The sequence below is a fragment of the Canis lupus genome, chromosome 14 (assembly GCF_048164855.1).
Source record: "Canis lupus baileyi chromosome 14, mCanLup2.hap1, whole genome shotgun sequence".
NCBI lineage: Eukaryota > Metazoa > Chordata > Mammalia > Carnivora > Canidae > Canis > Canis lupus.
In genome coordinates, this window is record NC_132851.1 from 65,054,511 (window position 1) to 65,072,862 (window position 18,352).

General features: G+C 38.0%; 1 protein-coding gene across 8 annotated transcripts in view; it reads left to right on the forward strand.

Annotated features, from left to right (window-relative positions):
• The window catches only part of MTHFD2L (methylenetetrahydrofolate dehydrogenase (NADP+ dependent) 2 like), a 136,936-nt gene that overhangs the window by 60,096 nt on the left and 58,488 nt on the right, over window positions 1-18,352 (forward strand). Inside the window, exon 8 of one of the 8 annotated variants that reach the window (XM_072775387.1) lies at window positions 172-4,193. The exons of the other annotated variants lie outside the window; for them this stretch is intronic. Within the exon in view, the coding sequence (XP_072631488.1) occupies window positions 172-302 (131 nt within the window). The 3' untranslated portion in view covers window positions 303-4,193. Of the gene's footprint in view, window positions 1-171; window positions 4,194-18,352 lie in introns of those variants that run through there. 8 annotated transcript variants of the gene reach the window in all.

An 18,352-nucleotide genomic window follows, 5' to 3' on the forward strand; every position in this document is an offset into this window, starting at 1 on the left:
AATTTGGGATATATATGTGATGACTCCAGGTAAATTAATTTGCTTCCTGATAGAGAAAAAATACAAATACTTATACTCCAAAAGTCTCCAGTAAGCTGGTACAGCTAATTACATTTCTGGTTTTTCTGAGACATTATATTCAGGTGACAATAAATGCTAATTTTTGAACAGAATTAACAGAAGGAAGACAGGTCTTTGGAGAAGCAATAAACTTTTTCAGACCCCACATAACATTAAGTGATATACTGCTGCAGCAACTGATATATTTGCAGAAGACAAATATTATAGCGACTTCTTTTTAGAAGTCACTTGGATTCACATACAGGCGTCCACATTTGGTGAGTAGAGAGGTGTTTGGCCATCTTTGTTCATCTCAAAGAATGAAATCTACACATTCTTGAAAAAGTACTCCTTGATTCTAATGTCAACACTTGTAAATAATAATTCGCAGTTTATTTTAGTTTCTATTTTCCAGTTATAATAGTGAATACTTTCTTCTAGTGAGAAAAAAATCCCTCTATGTGCATTTATGGTTATGTTTTTCTTGTCATGGGAAGTGGCATATAGAAAATCCTCTCTCGGGATCCCTGGGTGGCGCAGTGGTTTAGCGCCTGCCTTTGGCCCAGGGCGTGATCCTGGAGACCCGGGATCAAATCCCATGTCGGGCTCCCGGTGCATGGAGCCTGCTTCTCCCTCTGCCTGTGTGTCTGCCTCTCCCTCTCTCTCTGTGTGACTATCATAAATAAATAAAAAAATAAATAAAAGAAAATTATAAAAAAAAAAAGAAAAAAAATCCTCCTCTCTCAAGAACCGACAACATTCTCTTGTGAATAAAGCAAGCTTTATGTTACAGACATTATTGCTACCACTGTCTTCATTTTTCAGTGTCTCCTACAGACTCACTGTATGCTCCTTTGTAAAGGCCTAAATAGGCACTGACTACGAGGTGTTAAAAAAGAAGATGGGAAAATAAAAAGGAAAGTAAGGCAGGGAAGGGAAAGGAAAGACCAAGCCTATATAAAATTAACAAAGTAGGAGCCTGGAGGTACTCAGGCCCCTAGATGTGGATGCAGTTTTGAGGCTCTGTCTAGCAGCCATCTGAGTCAGGCATCTTGGTACCACTAGAGGGCAGCAGGCGGGTACCAGCTGTGTAGACAGCCAAACTCCATTCACACTCCATCCCCGTCCTGGCTGGAGGACATTTTGAATGATGGTGGTATGAACAGGTCTTGTGCCCTGCCTTGTATTCCAGCCTTAATGCCTGTAACTAAATACAAAGCTATGCAGAATGCTAGAAGACAGCCCTGTAGATAACCCTGCAGTTGTCCTGAAGAATAAATATTTGGATAATGGGAAATCTGGGGGAAGAACATTGAGAGTTTATAAGAAATAATAAAGAGTGCTCATTTCCACATCCTTAATAATCACTTGGAAAATTTAAGGATAAAATAGGTAGGTATCAGTAACTTACAGTGAAATTATAAAGAATGCACAAATTAACATAAAAAAAGAAATTCCGTATCACCAGACAATAGGAATGAAATCTTACTAAAATGAACCACATCATGCATTATGTGTGGGAAATAAACGAATACAATTAGTGGGTATTAAAGAAGGAGATAGTGATCTAATGGCAGAGGTAGCTGGAACCGGGAGGGCTGGATCGTTGTCATAACTAGAATGTCAGCATATATGGAAGCATCCCATCTGGAAGTCAGGAAGAGTAGAAGGAGGAGTGGTGCATGATGTATCAGCAAGGTCGATAACGTCTTTTGATAATGTCTGAGGGATGACAGCGAAGAATGTACTGACGAAATCTCGGAATGGGCTTGCAGAAGAAAAAGTAAAAAAAGGAAATCATTGTGTAAAGATCCTGAGGCATGAATAGAATTAGCTTAGGTTAATATTCATCTTACCCCTCCAGTTTTTCAGATTCTCATAGTCCTATCCTTATAGGTTGAACTCTGTATTGCTTCCGTTTTAAACATATCCCTGTGCATTCAGGATTTAGATTAATTTAGCTCAAATCTGAAAATCTGATCTTGTCAAGCCATGCATTTAGAAATAAGAAACTTCAAGTCACTCCTCAGAGCTACTCTCTGAGTTCACAGAGAGAATTAAACTGTTTCTGGGGTACTTTACTGTACCATGGTTATGACACTTACCTGTATGGGTGTCCATTATCTTCACTAGACTGTAGTAAGAATGGGACTGGTATTTCTTTTTTTTTAACATGGTACATAAGTGCTTCAAACAATATCTGACACGTAGTGAGTACTCCATTAATGTGTGTTGTATTCCTTTTGAAATTACAATTGGAGCAAGGACTTCAAATTGATACAAATTTAGCTGATGAATTTTTAAGAATATAATCTTATGAAGATGGAATCATTCTAGTTATTAGTTGATTCACATAGTGGTAGCGTTAGTAACTACTAAACATTCATAGTTTGTCATTGTGAAGTAAATTGATATAAAGTCATAAAGGTAAAAGATTTGTTCATAAAAAAGCAGTTTGTATCATTAAGTGGATAATTGGACTGACTTGATTTGAAATAATAAGATTACAAAATTCTGAGCAGGAGAAAGGAAAGTTGCCAGATTAGGGCACAATGCTAAGAGTGTATTTGAAGACCCTTCGTTCACTTCTATCTCATGCTTCCAGGAAAGTGTGGGAAATCCTGTCTATAAAAGTTCTAAGAATCTTCATTATTTAAATAGGATAGGCAAGTTTTTTCCAGCCACCGTCTGAAGGACCCTCCACCAATATGAGGAAACTGTGGAACTAGCTTCATTCAGATGATGAGCTGCTGAGTCAATGCCACTTGCATACTATCTTCTGCATACAGAGTATCATAGTCGGTGAAAGCTGGCAGTGTGTCCACTAAGCCATCCCCTCCAGCATGATGAATGAACCTTTACAGTCATAACTCCAGCGTCTCTATTGCAACACTTTTAATGATAGACACTGTAATATAAAACAGGATAAATAGGCAATTCGGTCGAGTAATTTGGAGTATTCATACTTACTCGTCATAAAATAAAGATGACCAACCAACTTCTCTTCATGACTTCTCCCATCATATCAAGTTTTGCATGTGCTGCCATCAAATGCCCTCTTAGGTTCTCAATAGGCTTCCGGTGGATTTCCTCTTCCTTGGAGTGGGGTTAATTATTTTCAGGAGGCCAGGACACTGAGAAATTCTAAGGGTTGAGGGATGGAAAACTGCCCCATCATCATCCATAGCTCATGCAACTTGGGAGTGGAACTTGTTCCTTTACAGCCCTGGGTGCTTTCTGAGTGCATGCCAACACGTTTCACGGCTTCACTATTGCTTTTGTTCTTATCTTATTTCTTATTTTTCATCTTGCCCCTTTAGCCTCTGTTTCTCCACTTAGAAGTCCTTCCTGCCCTCCTAAATGTCATTTATCTCAATTTTATCAGTTATTTTCATGCCGTAAATGCACTGTAAATACACTGAGTACTGTAAATGCACTGGCCTTGCCAGAGTGAGAATTCTAGAATTTAAATTCTACCTGTCACTCGCTAATTGTCTAATCTTAGTCAAGTCATCCTGCCTCTGAGCCTCAGTCTCTTTAATGTGAAGAATAATCTCTAACATAGCATTGTTAAGCCAGCCAATCCAGGCAAAGAATATGGCAGTGACTAGCCTATTGCAAATACTCAAAAAGTGTTGAATGCTAATATGATGTATGTTAGTCCTTCTTAGACCATTGCACATTAATTTAAACAATAATTTAGAAACATTGATCAGTTTATTATTAATCTACAACTTCTGCATAACTAAAGGAATATACTTTTGGTTACTTTTGATACTAACATAGTATCAAAATTGACTGGTCATCATAAACTTAAAGAAAGTGACTTACAGATACGAGACCAGCTTCATAAAAGCTCTATTTTTACTTAAGATTTGTGGCTTCTCGGGATGACACCAACTTTTGCTCATAGCTGTGTATTCTTTTGTCCCTGGATGAATCCCTGTGGCCCTCTCTTTTGGAACAGTTGGACTTTGTGAGGGGTTTCTTCTCTCAGACTTTACCCCGACCCTCTCAGTCTCCCTCTCCTTCCTTCTACCGCTTTCCCCTCCCCCATTGTATCCTCTACAACCCAGCCCCAGAGCCTCCCTGATCCGCAACAATTAGGCTTCATCAATGTAGAGAGGATGCTTAACTATTGATTATTTCCCTGGCATCAGTAATTCATCCCTACCATAAAAACCTAGCAAACGTGCGCAATAAGCCAGTGTAAACCAACCAGTTAACAGTTTGATGTTGAGCCTTTCCCTATTTTGTATTTACATATAAATATTTACACGGTTCTTTCACCCTGCACGGATTATTTGTGTTTTACAGCTCCGCACTATGTACATGTTTCCTTGTAAAATGTATTCTTTTAAAGCATGATTTCTACTAACTTAATAGTATTCTATGCCATAGGTATAATTCATTTATTCAGTTCTTGAGGGTTGGACATTTAGATTGTTCCCAGTGTTTTACTATTATAAACATTGCAGTAAACAACTGTGAACATCTTTATAAACACCTACAATTATTTGCACAAGGAACCTATTATATTTATTAGATTGGTCTTTAGTTCATTATTTGCTAATGAATGGTTATTTGTGTTCTCAAAAACAAAACTAATATAATTTGTTTATTTAAAAGATTTTATTTATTATTCATGAGAGACACAGAAAGAGAGAGCCAAAGCCAGAGACACAGGTTGAGCATCTGCCTTCGGCTCAGGGCATGATCCCAGAGTCCCGGGATCAAGTCCCGCATCAGGCTCCCTGCATGGAGCCTGCTTCTCCCTCTGCCTATGTCTCTGCCTTCTCTCTGTGTGTCTCATTAATAAATAAATAAAATCTTAAAAAAAACAACAAAATATTAAAAATGCACATAAAAGTGAGCCACAAAACAATGTTACCACCTATACATCCCACCAGCCAGGTTTGTCTAATCTGAATATCATTATAGATGTTTTTAACTTCTACATACTGTACATTTCTGCAAACTCGTTTTGTTCTGCTTAACATTATGTTTTCGAGATCTGTTTATGCAGATACATGTAGCATATACTACTACTTTATAATTCTCAGTTGACGGAGTGTCCATTTTCTGTTGATAGATACGTATGTTCTCATTTACTGTTTTATAAACAGTGCTATGGTGTGTAAGGGTGATATTTCCTTAGATATTAATTTTGCCTCTACTTGGGCCCTACATCAGGGGCTGGAAAACAAAAATAAGTAAAATATAGTTCCAATTCTTTTTTTTTAATTTTAATTATTTTTTATTTTTTATTTTTTAATTTTTTTATTGGAGTTCAATTTGCCAACATATAGCATAACACCCAGGGCTCATCCCGCCAAGTGCCCCCTTCGGTGCCCATCACCCAGTCACCCCAACCCCACGCCTACCTCCCTTTCCACTACCCCTTGTTTGTTTCCCAGAGTTAGGTGTCTCTCATGTTTTGTTACCCTCACTGATATTTTCACTCCTTTCCCCTCTATTCCCTTTCCCTAATTTTTATATTCCCCAAATGAATGAGACCATATAATGTTTGTCCTTCTCCAGTTGACTTATTTCTATAGTTCCAATTCTTGAGAACAGAGTCTTAACAGAGAAAAAAGATGATGCACAAACAAATCAGTATGATATGGTTCACTCATATAGTATTAGAGTCCTGTGTATGTGTGTTTGTGTGTGTGTGTATGTGTGTCTGGCTAACAATCCATTATCTAGAAAAAGGGAAAAAGAGAGACAAAGAGACAGAAACCAAGAAGGACAAAGACAGAAACAGACAAAGACAGAGACAAGAGAGATAGAGACTGGGACTAAGATAGAGAGACAGAGACCAAGAAGGATGGAGACACAGAAAGGGAGAAACACGGAGACAGAGACTTGGAGGGAGAGTGAGAGAGAGAGAGAGCATAACTGAGGAGCAATGACCACCTCCTTCCTCCTTTGGAAGATGAAATGATGGAGCTGGGTGACAGCCCACAGAATGAACAGAGAGGCACTGGGCAGAATCCAAGGGAAGGGGACTTCTGACAGCTTCGAGCTGTAGAACACTATGCATGTATCAAAGGAAATATTAGACACCTGTCAAAATGATAGATGCCTGTCTGTGGTCATCAAATGGTGAAGCTGAGTCTTTAGGAAAGACCAGACAGCTGAAGAAATGAAGAGATTTGGATTTTTATCCTGTAGGCCAGGGGCAACTGTTAAAGTTGTAAGCATTGGAATAACATGATCGTATTTAAATTCTAGGAGGGTTGCTCTGGTAGCTTCTGGGCAGGGATGAGGCTGGAAGTAGCACTGACGTGGCTCTAAACTAATACAGGGGGTTTTGAAAGTGAGATGGAGAAGCAGAAAGTAGACTAGAGAGACTTTCTGGCTTTGCATCCTGGATGTGTGGCATGACCGTGGACGAGGAAGAATGCATAGAAGGAAGCAGGTGTGGAAGGAGGCGAAGATGGGTGGGTACAAATTTTGAAGTATAACAAAATAATAAAAGAGGAGAAGGGGATGGAAATCTAGAGCACCTAGATGAAACATGTGATGGATACAGAATAGTGAGAAGTAACTCACACTGTACTGTGACCTCCAGTAGCCAGGACCATACCTTATTTATCCTTGTATTTTTATAAGAACCCTGCACCAGGGACTAGAAAACTCGCTGTTGGATGAATATGCTTCTTTCTTTAGAATTCAGGTGCCTATCTTGGTTTTTTGTTTTGTTTTGTTTTGTTTTTCCCCTATTTGGTTTTAAAGGCTTTTTTTCCCCTAGAAGTTGAGGAGGGCCTTCAGAGAAGCAGATGATCTCTTTCAGGTCCATTCAGCCTTAGACTCTCCTTAATACCTTGTTTGGGACTATTCCACTTCACGAAGACTTAATATGGCATTGCATCAACATCATTGACTCAGAGCTCACACCTGCAGGGTTCAAAGGTAAGATAGGGAGGAGGCAGAGAAACATCTGAGAAATGATGACTGTCTTCAGTGAGAGAACAAGAAAATACTATAGCTCTCATTTCTAGTGTGGGTAAGAATATGAGCCCTTCTCTGGTGAAGTCAGCATTCCTGTGGTAGATTGGAGTGTGTGGTGTGGGATGTCTCCTCTAAACGTGTGTTGACTGGTGGAAAGTGAAATGATTTCATTAGATCTGTGTCATTAGTTGTGGCTTTGCAATAACATCCACTCATCTCATTAAACTCCAGGAAAATTGAAAATTAAAAAATTTGGGGATCAAAATGTCACCTGTCAGCACTTGTGTAATCATCCACCCAGAGGTGGTGTTTGAAATGTGCTGTGGAGACTCTGTGCACCTGGCTACCTGCTTTAGGTGTGGCTCTGGTTCTAGAAGGAGAGCAATGAGAAGTAAGGAATCACGGTGTTGGCATAGATCTCCTCTGGCAGCTTTCTATGAAAGTCCTTTCTTTTTGCCCATTTATATAGTCAGAAAGGTTTCTGGCTCTGGTTCTTCGTCTGATGCCAAAGTGCATTTCCCCCAAATTTATTTCTGCTTTGGCTAATTAATAATTGCTTATTTTAGAGTGACGTACCTTTGTTAACAAAACCTGAGGATTAATGAGTTCTATGCATGAATGTGGGCTTTATGACTGTGGTTGGAACAAATTCAAATAAGTCATAGTTCTTCTCTGAGTGTTCAGATTGCCGGCAATTCACTCTTACTATCCTAATATGTGCCCTCTAAATCAAGAGAGCAGTCCATATCAGGGATCATATATTTCACTGCAAAGCAAGGCAGGTGTATTTCAATAATGTTTCTGTTGAGTTTCTATTGTGTTTTATAATTCACACTTTCATTTATTTTTAAAATAACCAGGATGATTCCTTGTCTTTATAAAATACAAACACACACATACAGGGATACACACACACCCAGGACACATAGACACACACAACAAAGGACACATTATAATACACAGTCTCCCCAGAGTAGTTGGTCAGGATATTTGTGGTAAAATAATGTGGCACACCACGTCAGAATGAATGAGAATTGCTTCTTGAATACTAACAGTATTCAAGAACCAGAAGTTCTTTTAGGTTACTAAGATATCACCTCAACTTTACTTTATTTGAATAAAAAACTATTTGAAGGAGTTTCCCCTTCTATGATAAATTTTTTGACTTTTTTGGAAGCTCTGCAAAGGAGTACTAGATGGCTTGGAAAGAACTCAGAAATGGCATTAGTTTACCATGGGTGCTGGATTAGATAGTGAACCGGGGTAAATTTCTCCAAATACAAATAAATATATTTAAAAACTTGTTTTGGATATAAGCCTGTGAACAGATATTATCTCAATCCCCAAAGTACTGCATGCAGGAATTTATCCTAAAGAGAATTGTAGGGGTGCCTGGGTGGCTCAGTTGGTTAAGCATCTAATTTTGGCTCAGGTCATGATCCCAGGCTCCTGGGATAGAGCGCCGCATCGGGCTCCTGTTCAGTGGAGAGTCTGCTTCTCCCTCTGCCCCTCCCACCACTCATGCTCGCTCTTGCCCGCTCTCTGTCTCTCTCTCAAATAAATAAAATCTTTAGGAAAAAAAAAGAATGGTAAGGAAGTCTACAGAGACGTTATTCAAAGATCACAGAGTTATCTATGGTAGCAAAAAAGCTGGGAACAGCCTAAACATCCAACAACATGGAAACATCTACTGTGAATGATGATATAGTTATAAAAAGGGATTTTTAGGGCCAATTATATTTGAAAATAATTATATTAGATTGCATCTATGGTAGAAATTCAAATAGGAACACACGCACACACACACACTGACAGGGATACAAAGAGGGAAGAAAAAATACAACTTGAGTAGTTACTTCTGGCTAATGGGTAATAATAGATGATAGGTAAATGTTGATTCCTTCTTCATCTTCCTCTGAATTCTCCAAGTAAATTCTCCAAGTGATATTGATTTTATAATTACAAAATGAAGTACAAAATATTAAGATGACTCATTCCCTGTTCCTGGCAAGATTTTGCCTGCTGTCCATTTGTCTGCTGAGGCTGTTGACCTTTTACTATGGAGGAAGAGCGTGAGAGAGGTGTACTAAACTGAAATGGCTCATCTCCTACCAGGGGCCATATATGCTAATCAAATGGCTTTTCTTGGTAGAAAAGAAGAAATGAAAAGAGAAGCGCCTGGGTGGATTATATGGTGTGTAAATTATATCTCAGTATGGCTTATTTAAAAAAGAGCGACGGGAAGCTGAAAGACCTAGGGTTGCCAACATTGAGGGTAACTGTGGCTTTGAAGTTCATTTTCAAGAATATAGTAGAAAGAAGTCATCCCGATTTCAGTGAGCACCGGAAAGATTGGAGCAGGGCAAGAGGGGCAAGAATATGAGGGAGGGAGATTGGAAAGGAAAGTCTCTGGCTACTCTCCGTTGAGTTCCTGACCTCCCCCTTGCCCTTCTATCTTGAACATTCCTTGGTGCTGAAGCTCTTCTTGCCTCACACTCCGGGACTAGTCACAGGTCTTTAGTACCTCTGTCTGCTTTAGTCACCTGAGGGCAAATTCAGATTTGGCCTGTAGCAAGCTTTGTAATAAATAGGAGTACTTTCACTTCTTTTTTTGCCCTTATATAAATATTTTAATCATTAGGAAAATCTATATAGTTTCAAATTAATCTGATTTATCTCCAGCACTAGCTAGTTCTTGGTGTTTCCTAAAAAGGCATGTATAGGGATATTAACAAATTTTTTTCTATAACATTAAATAATACATTCTCATATTTCTGAGTATGAGATTTTCTTTCTAATATTGTAGTTATCAAACAGATTTAAAATAGTCTTTGAATAGAGAATTTTCAGGATAGGCATTTCATCATTTTATTTATTTAAATATCAGTGTTCATAATATTTTTTTCAAGATTTTATTTTCACTCTCTATGCCCAACGTGGCGCTCGAACTCAAAACCCAAGATGAGAAGTCACATGTTCCACCAACTGAGCCAGCCACAATCCCCAGTGTTCATAATATTTGTTTTAATAATAATAATGACAAATATTTATTAAGCATTTCTGAAACATGATATTATTTAAATCTCACAACACCCCTAGGAGGTCAATAAGGTTACAGCTCTTATATAATATATGCATACAGTTGAGGCTTAAAGTGAATTGATTTGCCCATGGTCATATAATGAAGATCCAAACCAGGACTGCTAACCACATCTTACTCTAGAGCCTTTGATCTTGATTCTTCATTTTGTTTTTGGCACTTCCCACCATGATTTTGGGAAGTGGGATGGGCTTTTATCTTCCTTGTTTATTTGCTTTATCTTACGTGTGTTATAATAATTGAAAGGGCAGGCATCCAGCAGCATTAACTGTTTCTCAAGACTCTGTAGTTATGTTGGTCACACTTTACATTTTATTAGTAACACTTTTCAATAGAACCAAAGGAACATATCTAAGGGATACAGAAAGCTAGCATGTGTTTAAATTTGCAAAGCTCCTTGCAAGATACATCCACGAAGGCAAAAGAAACAAAAGCAAAAATGAACTATTGGGACTTCATCAAGATAAGAAGCTTTTGCACAGCAAAGGATACAGTCAACAAAACTCAAAGACAACCTACAGAATGGGAGAAGATATTTGCAAATGACATATCAGATAAAGGGCTAGTTTCCAAGATCTATAAAGAACTTATTAAACTCAACACCAAAGAAACAAACAATCCAATCATGAAATGGGCAAAAGACATGAACAGAAATCTCACAGAGGAAGACATAGACATGGCCAACATGCACATGAGAAAATGCTCTGCATCACTTGCCATCAGGGAAATACAAATCAAAACCACAATGAGATACCACCTCCCACCAGTGAGAATGGGGAAAATTAACAAGGCAGGAAACCACAAATGTTGGAGAGGATGCGGAGAAAAGGGAACCCTCATACACTGTTGGTGGGAATGTGAACTGGTGCAGCCACTCTGGAAAACTGTGTGGAGGTTCCTCAAAGAGTTAAAAATAGACCTGCCCTACGACCCAGCAATTGCACTGCTGGGGATTTACCCCAAAGATACAGATGCAGTGAAACGCCGGGACACCTGCACCCCGATGTTTCTAGCAGCAATGGCCACGATAGCCAAACTGTGGAAGGAACCTCGGTGTCCAACGAAAGATGAATGGATAAAGAAGATGTGGTTTATGTATACAATGGAATATTACTCAGCTATTAGAAATGACAAATACCCACCATTTGCTTCAACGTGGATGGAACTGGAGGGTATTATGCTGAGTGAAGTAAGCCAGTCGGAGAAGGACAAACATTATATGTTCTCATTCATTTGGGGAATATAAATAATAGTGAAAGGGAATAGAAGGGAAGGGAGAAGAAATGTGTGGGAAATATCAGAAAGGGAGACAGAACGTAAAGACTGCTAACTCTGGGAAACGAACTAGGGGTGGTAGAAGGGGAGGAGGGCGGGGGGTGGGAGTGAATGGGTGACGGGCACTGGGGGTTATTCTGTATGTTAGTAAATTGAACACCAATAAAAAAATAAAAATAAAAAAAAAACAAAGTCAAAAAAAAAATAAAAAATAAAAAATAAAAAAAAAGGTAGAAGCAAAATAAATAAATAAATAAATAAATTTGTATATATAATGAATAAAAAAAAAAAAAATTTGCAAAGCTCAAGGAATTGTGGCTACAATTCTGTAACTCCCCGGCCAGTAAATAACATTTCACATTCATGTGTTCAAATGGCAAGAAAACTTGGGATTTCCCTTAGCTGAGTAGAGTATCATTATATCTTTATTCTAGCTGTGCTTTTCTAAAACACCGCATGCCATGTATATCCTTTTCATAATGTGTGACCATGATGAAGAGCATACTCTCATAGAGTGACATTGACATTCTTGAAGAATTAATAATCTGTTAAAAAAGGCAAAATTATCCCTTCATTTCATTTTTTTTTTTTTTTTTGGTTACAAAAAACTTTTTTTTAAAGATCTTATTTATTTATTCATAGAGACAGAGAAAGAGAGAGGCAGAGACACAGGCAGAGGGAGAAGCAGGCTCCATGCAGGGAGCCCGACATGGGACTCGATCCCGGGTCCCCAGGATCACACCCCGGACTGCAGGCGGCGCCAAACCGCTGCGCCGCCCAGGGATCCCCCTGCATTTTTTTTTTTAAACATCAAAAAACTATTCCTGTGATTTCCCTACTTTCCTCTCAGGCCTCTTCAGAACTCCATGCTCTGCATATCTGTGGTGTTTCCAAGTGAATATGAATGTGTTTGGTTTTTACATTGCAACCACTAGTAATACTCCCAAAACAAAGCTGTAGGCAAGGTAACAGAGCCACCCATTAAATCCCTGAGAGAACAGAGAGCTTTCTTCATTCTCTCAAAGTGCCCCTTCTTTCCTGACTTTGGCTTACACACTGAGCTCATCTATGGCAGTGGACTCTGTCAGGTTTGGCCTTAATTATTGTTTAATATTGTATTGTTTTTACACCTTTTGGAGGACGAAAATTAGAAATAACACCATTCAGTTTGTTAATAAGTGTGACAGACCAATCTTCTCATTACTATTTATTTCAACAGTTGTTATGTGATCATGTGTTTAAGGCCACTCCTTTATGTGGGGGGTGGGGTCTCAAGTGAAGAGTGGGATCATTCATTATATTTATCAACACAGTCTTTCCAATCTGCTGGGGAGTGGTATGATTTTTAGACCAGAAAGATGGATGGGGTGGGGCGGTCTGTGCCTACTAGCTGAGATAGACCCTTCTATTGGCTTTGAAGGAAATAAATCAGGTAACTCAGTGGTCTGCTTTTGTCTGTGGGAAGGAAGCTATGGTATGGGTACAGAAGGCACCCAGTGAGTTGTGGTAGGACATGCCCTAGCCCTCTGGATTAGGCTCTAGTTTGATTAAATTAAAACTTAGAGTTTTGCAAATGTAGTGTTTTCCCCGTAAACTTGACAGCTTCCCGATACTAATGTTTTTTTTTTCTCGTGAGATTAATGGTGGTATCAATAGATGTGATGTTTTTTATTGTGTAATGATAAGTGACAGCATTTGGTACATCTGTATGACTCAATAAAGTAATGTTTTCCAAATAAGCAATGCATGATGTCACCAAATCCATTAATAATAGAAGATAGACCAATATTGGACTTTAATATTACAGAATATGGGAAGCTCATTGAACTGGCTTCAAATTCCACATTTAACTAATCTTTGAGAAATTACCGCTTGTAAAGTTTTGGTGTAGATTCAGGGAAAGATAACCATGATTATCTTAAAAAGCCTTTTTTTTTTTTTTTTTTGCAGTTTAAAATGATTTATTTGACAAACTTCTGTGGCTTACATTTTAGCATTTCATCAACTGCAAAAGAGGAAATAATTTATGGGCCTGGTATGCTTTTGAAAATATTTATGGTTCATAAAAATGTACATTCATATAGTTTGAAATGAACATATTTTAAGAAAGTTCAAGCATATAGAAACACTTGTTTAATCTCACAAAATGTATTAATTTTGTTGGGAATATTTGCACTATAAAAAGGTCTTTAATTTACCAAAGGATTTGACACGAAGCTTTACTTTAAGTTGCAATTATTTTTTCCAGTCTAAAGAGGGGTTACGACTCATGCTATCCTCACATAGCTGCTTCTGTGCAACCATATGGATGAGAAGAGACACCAAAAGGGTAAAGTCTTAGTTAGAAAGAAGATGCAGGACAGACAACCGACAGGTGTCCCTTAAGGAAGACTTTGGAACAATATCCAGTCAGATATAAAGACACTTAAATATGAGGGTCAGTCCTCATCTGCATATACCTGTTCTTTTTTTTTTTTTTTTTTTTTTTTCCTTTAACACACTCATTCATACTGGAAAACATAATGGTGACTATTTGGTCATGAATCTTAAAAGGCTATTTTTATTAGCCTTTTACTTCAACTACATATGTGTCTGATGCTGGATACAGAAGCAGATTTGAGAATCCAGCTGTCTTCTCCTAAGCTGAACATAAAAAGATTATCAATGGTAAAACAGTGCCTCTCTTCTCACTATTTTTTTGTCTTTGAATATATAGTTATTTTAAATAAACTTTATTGTTTATTTTGACATGTAATAGTTTTATTTATTTATTAATAATTAATAAATAGGGTTATAACAAACCTATTAATAAATAGGTTTATTATTTTTTCCAAATAATTAAAAAATATTTAAACAGTCTACCAGTTTTAATTGCTTATATGATAAAATCAGTGTATATAAGTTACATAAGCAAAGCTCCTTTGAATCTTTAATAATTTTTAAGAATGTAGTCTTGAAAACAATGTTTCCCAAGCCAATAATTTGCATAGTAATACTCTTTTCATTCATGTCTCTATTCAAATGGCTTATGTTTAGAGAGGCCTATCTAAGAATAGCAGCCTTTTATTTTTCGTTCTGGCACTTCTCATTATCAGACATTGCATTATGTATCTATTTTTTTCTTTGCTATCTTCTCTTTGAAAGTATAGGTTCTGTTAAGAAAGATGTTTGTCTGTCTTGTCCATTACCTTATTTCCTTCACCTACTATAGTACCTGGCACATAGTAGCTATTCAGCAAATATCTATTGAAATAATGAAAATATTTCCTATGTGGATATTTTCCCTGTAGTACTAAAGCTTTAGAGACTCCATGTGTAATTCTTTTTAATTATGCCTCACACTTTTGGTATTATTTTTTAGTCTGTCATGGGTTTTTATACTAGCTGACATATCCAGTCAGTTTTCACATGGTGTTCCCCAGCACCCTCTCCCCACGACACATTCATATGGGTATGAGGTTCCATATTTCCTGACAACAACAACTGTCACCGTGGCCAGACACAGTCTCTTAATTACACACCCCATTCTAGGTATGCTGGAGACCTCAAGCTAGAACTGCTTGAAGTTCTATTGCAAAATGGAAATGAACACCTCTTCGTGGTACTCTCTTAGAGGGGCACAAAACATGCTATAGAATTTTTAAGGAAAGAGCCCTTCCCATTGTTTTTGACTTCTCCCTCTCCAGAGACCCTGCGTGAACTTCATGGGAGAATGTAAGTCCAATCTAAGTTAAGAACACTATCTACTTAGACTCATCTCTCCCCTAACAAAAAATACTATGCTGGTGTAAGCTCCTTACATACACCTGACTTCTTTCTTTAGAGCAGGATCTCAACCTTGGCTATATATACATTTGAATCCATTGAGAATCTTCAAAATACCGATTATTATGTTCCACCCACAGAAATTCTGCCTTAGTTAATCTGGGATGCAGCCTAATCAGTGAGAATATTCAAAGCTCCCCAGATAAGGTGAACTGGTACAGCCACTCTGTAAAATTGTGTGGAGGTTCCTCAAAGAGTAAAATAGACCTGCCCTATGACCAAGCAATTGCTCTACTGGGGATTTACCCCAAAGATACAGATGCAGTGAAAACCCAAGACACCTGGACCCCAATGTTTATAGCAGCAATGTCCACAGTACCCAGACTGTGGAAGGAGCCTCGGTGTCCATCGAAAGATGAATGGATAAAGAAGCTGTGGTCTATGTATACAATGGAATATTCCTCAGCCACTAGAAATGACAAATACCGACCATTTGCTTCAACATGGATAGAACTGGAGGGTATTATGCTGAGTGAAGTAAGTCCATTTGGAGAAGGACAAACATTATATGGTTTCATTCATTTGGGGAATATAAAAAATAGTGAAAGGGATTAAAGGAGAAAGGAGAGAAAATGAGTGAGAAATATCAGTGAGGGTGACAGAACATGGGAGACTCCTAACTCTGGGAAACGAACAAGGGACAGTGGAAGGGGTAGTGGGGGGGGGGTGGAATGACTGGGTGTTGGGCACTGAGTGTGGCACTTGACGGGATGAGCACTGGGTGTTATACTATATGTTGGCAAATTGAACTCCAATAAAAAAAAAATACAAAAAAAAAAAAAAAAAACTCCCCAGATGATTCTAATGTGCTGACCTGGGTGAGTTGTCCCTCAGAGACTATTCAGTCCTCCCCAAAGGGACTTCTCTTGTGTCCCTCCCCCCAGATCATTGCATAAACCCAGCCATAATTTCTTCTAAGAATTGAATTCCAAGCAACTAAGCTATTTCTGACCTGTCCAATGGAGAAACAGTCTTGTAAATTCAGGATGTATCTGAACTGGAATGTGATCAATTGAATGGGAATCAGCCTTCCTCTTCTCCTAAGTGCACAGTGGGAAATAAAGTATCTTCTCTGTCATTTGGTAGTTATCTTCAGACTCCTGCTCCATCTCCAGCCATTGCCCCCAATGTGCATCCTAGGTTTCAGTTTCCTTAAACCTAAGAAGTTTATGAGAAAGTACATATTTGTTTGTAGAGTTGGGTTCCTGTGTTTGGAACAGCTTTTCTTACCCTTTTACCTGACATATTTTGAGGCATCTCAGAATCATCACAGTCCTCTGGAAAACAAGCCTTCACTACCACAAGCCAGGTTAGGTGTGCCCTCCTTGATTGATTTTCCTTCTCATCCTACAAATTTCTACACTACACTGCCATTTTCTGTTACAGTTGTCTGACTCTCTAATCATGAACTCCTAAAAACAGACCATGTATTTTTCTTAATTTTTGCATTGTCAGTACGCAGACAGAGCATAGTGCATTAAACCATCAATAAGTGCCTATTATATGTTGGGAAAAGTTAGTGAATATTTTATGAAATATTTATATTTGAGGTGTTCTTAGGGAGGAGATGTCTATAACTTTTACTTTACATGTGTTGTCCAAACAGTCATATGATGTATCTTGGGTCATACTCCCTAGTTGTTGGGTCCTAGACAAAAGAATTCCTGACTTTATTATTATTATTTTTTTGAATTCCTGACTTTAATTCAGTGCCCGTGCTGTTCAGAATTTTCTGTAGTTTTTTTTTTTTTAAGATTTTATTTATTTATTCATGAGAGACAGAGAGAGAGAGAGGCAGAGACACAGGCAGAGGGAGAAGCAGGCTCCATGCAGGGAGCCCAATGCAGGACTCGATCCCAGGACTCTAGGACCATGCCCTGGGCTGAAGGCAGACACCCAACCACTGAGCCACCCAGGTGTCCCCTGTAGGTTTTTTAAATTGATATTGTGTTGCTTGGCTTCGATTTTGGTTAAGAATGATTTAGGTGCTGCTATGTGAGAAAGCACTTTCCTGAGTATAAGTTAGATATTTGGGGAGAGTGTCTAAATTCCTAAGCTGCTCAATTACCACAACTCATGCTCTCTGCTCTAATAGTTGAAACCATACCTGTTGACATCCCATGGTATATGCTTAAATATTCCCTTTGAAGTACATAAAATCATTAATATATCACAGCATATGGTAATATGAATTGCATAGTACTTGCACTTAACCTAGATAAATTTTTAAAGCAATAGTAAGAGTAAAAAACAATGAGAAATAGTATATTAAATAATACAGGCTATGTTACTTGACATTCTATTTAATTAGGAATGTCCAGGAGTGAACATAACATAGAAATATAAATATGCTCTACCTTCAGACAGTCTTGCTTCCTACATGTCTCTTAGAACTCAGGCATCATACTTCATTATATGTGAGTCTGTAGATGAAAGATATGACTTATTGTTCATTCAGCATGGCCCATAAACCTGAGACAGCCACCACCTCTGGTATCAATCAGAGAAACTGATCTTATCAAGTACTGGAGAGAAAAACCAGCCATGTTGGATTCACTGAGAGGCAGTAGATTGTTCTCCAGCATGGTACCTTCAAGAACAATTTTCATAGACCTTAAAACCTATTATCCCATTAGGTAGGATTTTTCTATATGTATGGGAAAATAAGATTTCTGCATATTTTATGGTATATATTGTGTATCATATGTTCTGTATATATTATATCATTGCTAATATATAACATTTTATATAAAGAAATTATTTGTATTATTTTCTGGTCAATAATGTTGAATTGTACACATATTGTCCTACCTGCTACAAACAGACATCAGAGCAAAACATTTTTAAAATTAATAAACATAGTTGTTCTAGAAAACAAGAACAAGAGATCTCTGTAGACCAGAGTAAGGATATTTTCCTAAAAGAAAAAGGCAAAAAAAAAAAAAGAAAGAAAAAGGCAATGGGGAACAAATAAAGTTCAGAACAGTCAGAGCTGTGAAATCAGTCCATAGGCAGGCAAGGGTTGGAACCCAAGTGAGTGCTTGGAAAAAGGTGCCAGTATCTTTATGCCCACACAAGTTGTGTGTGTAGCTCACAGCCACATCTATACAACTTGTGTAAAACTGGGTGCTGGGA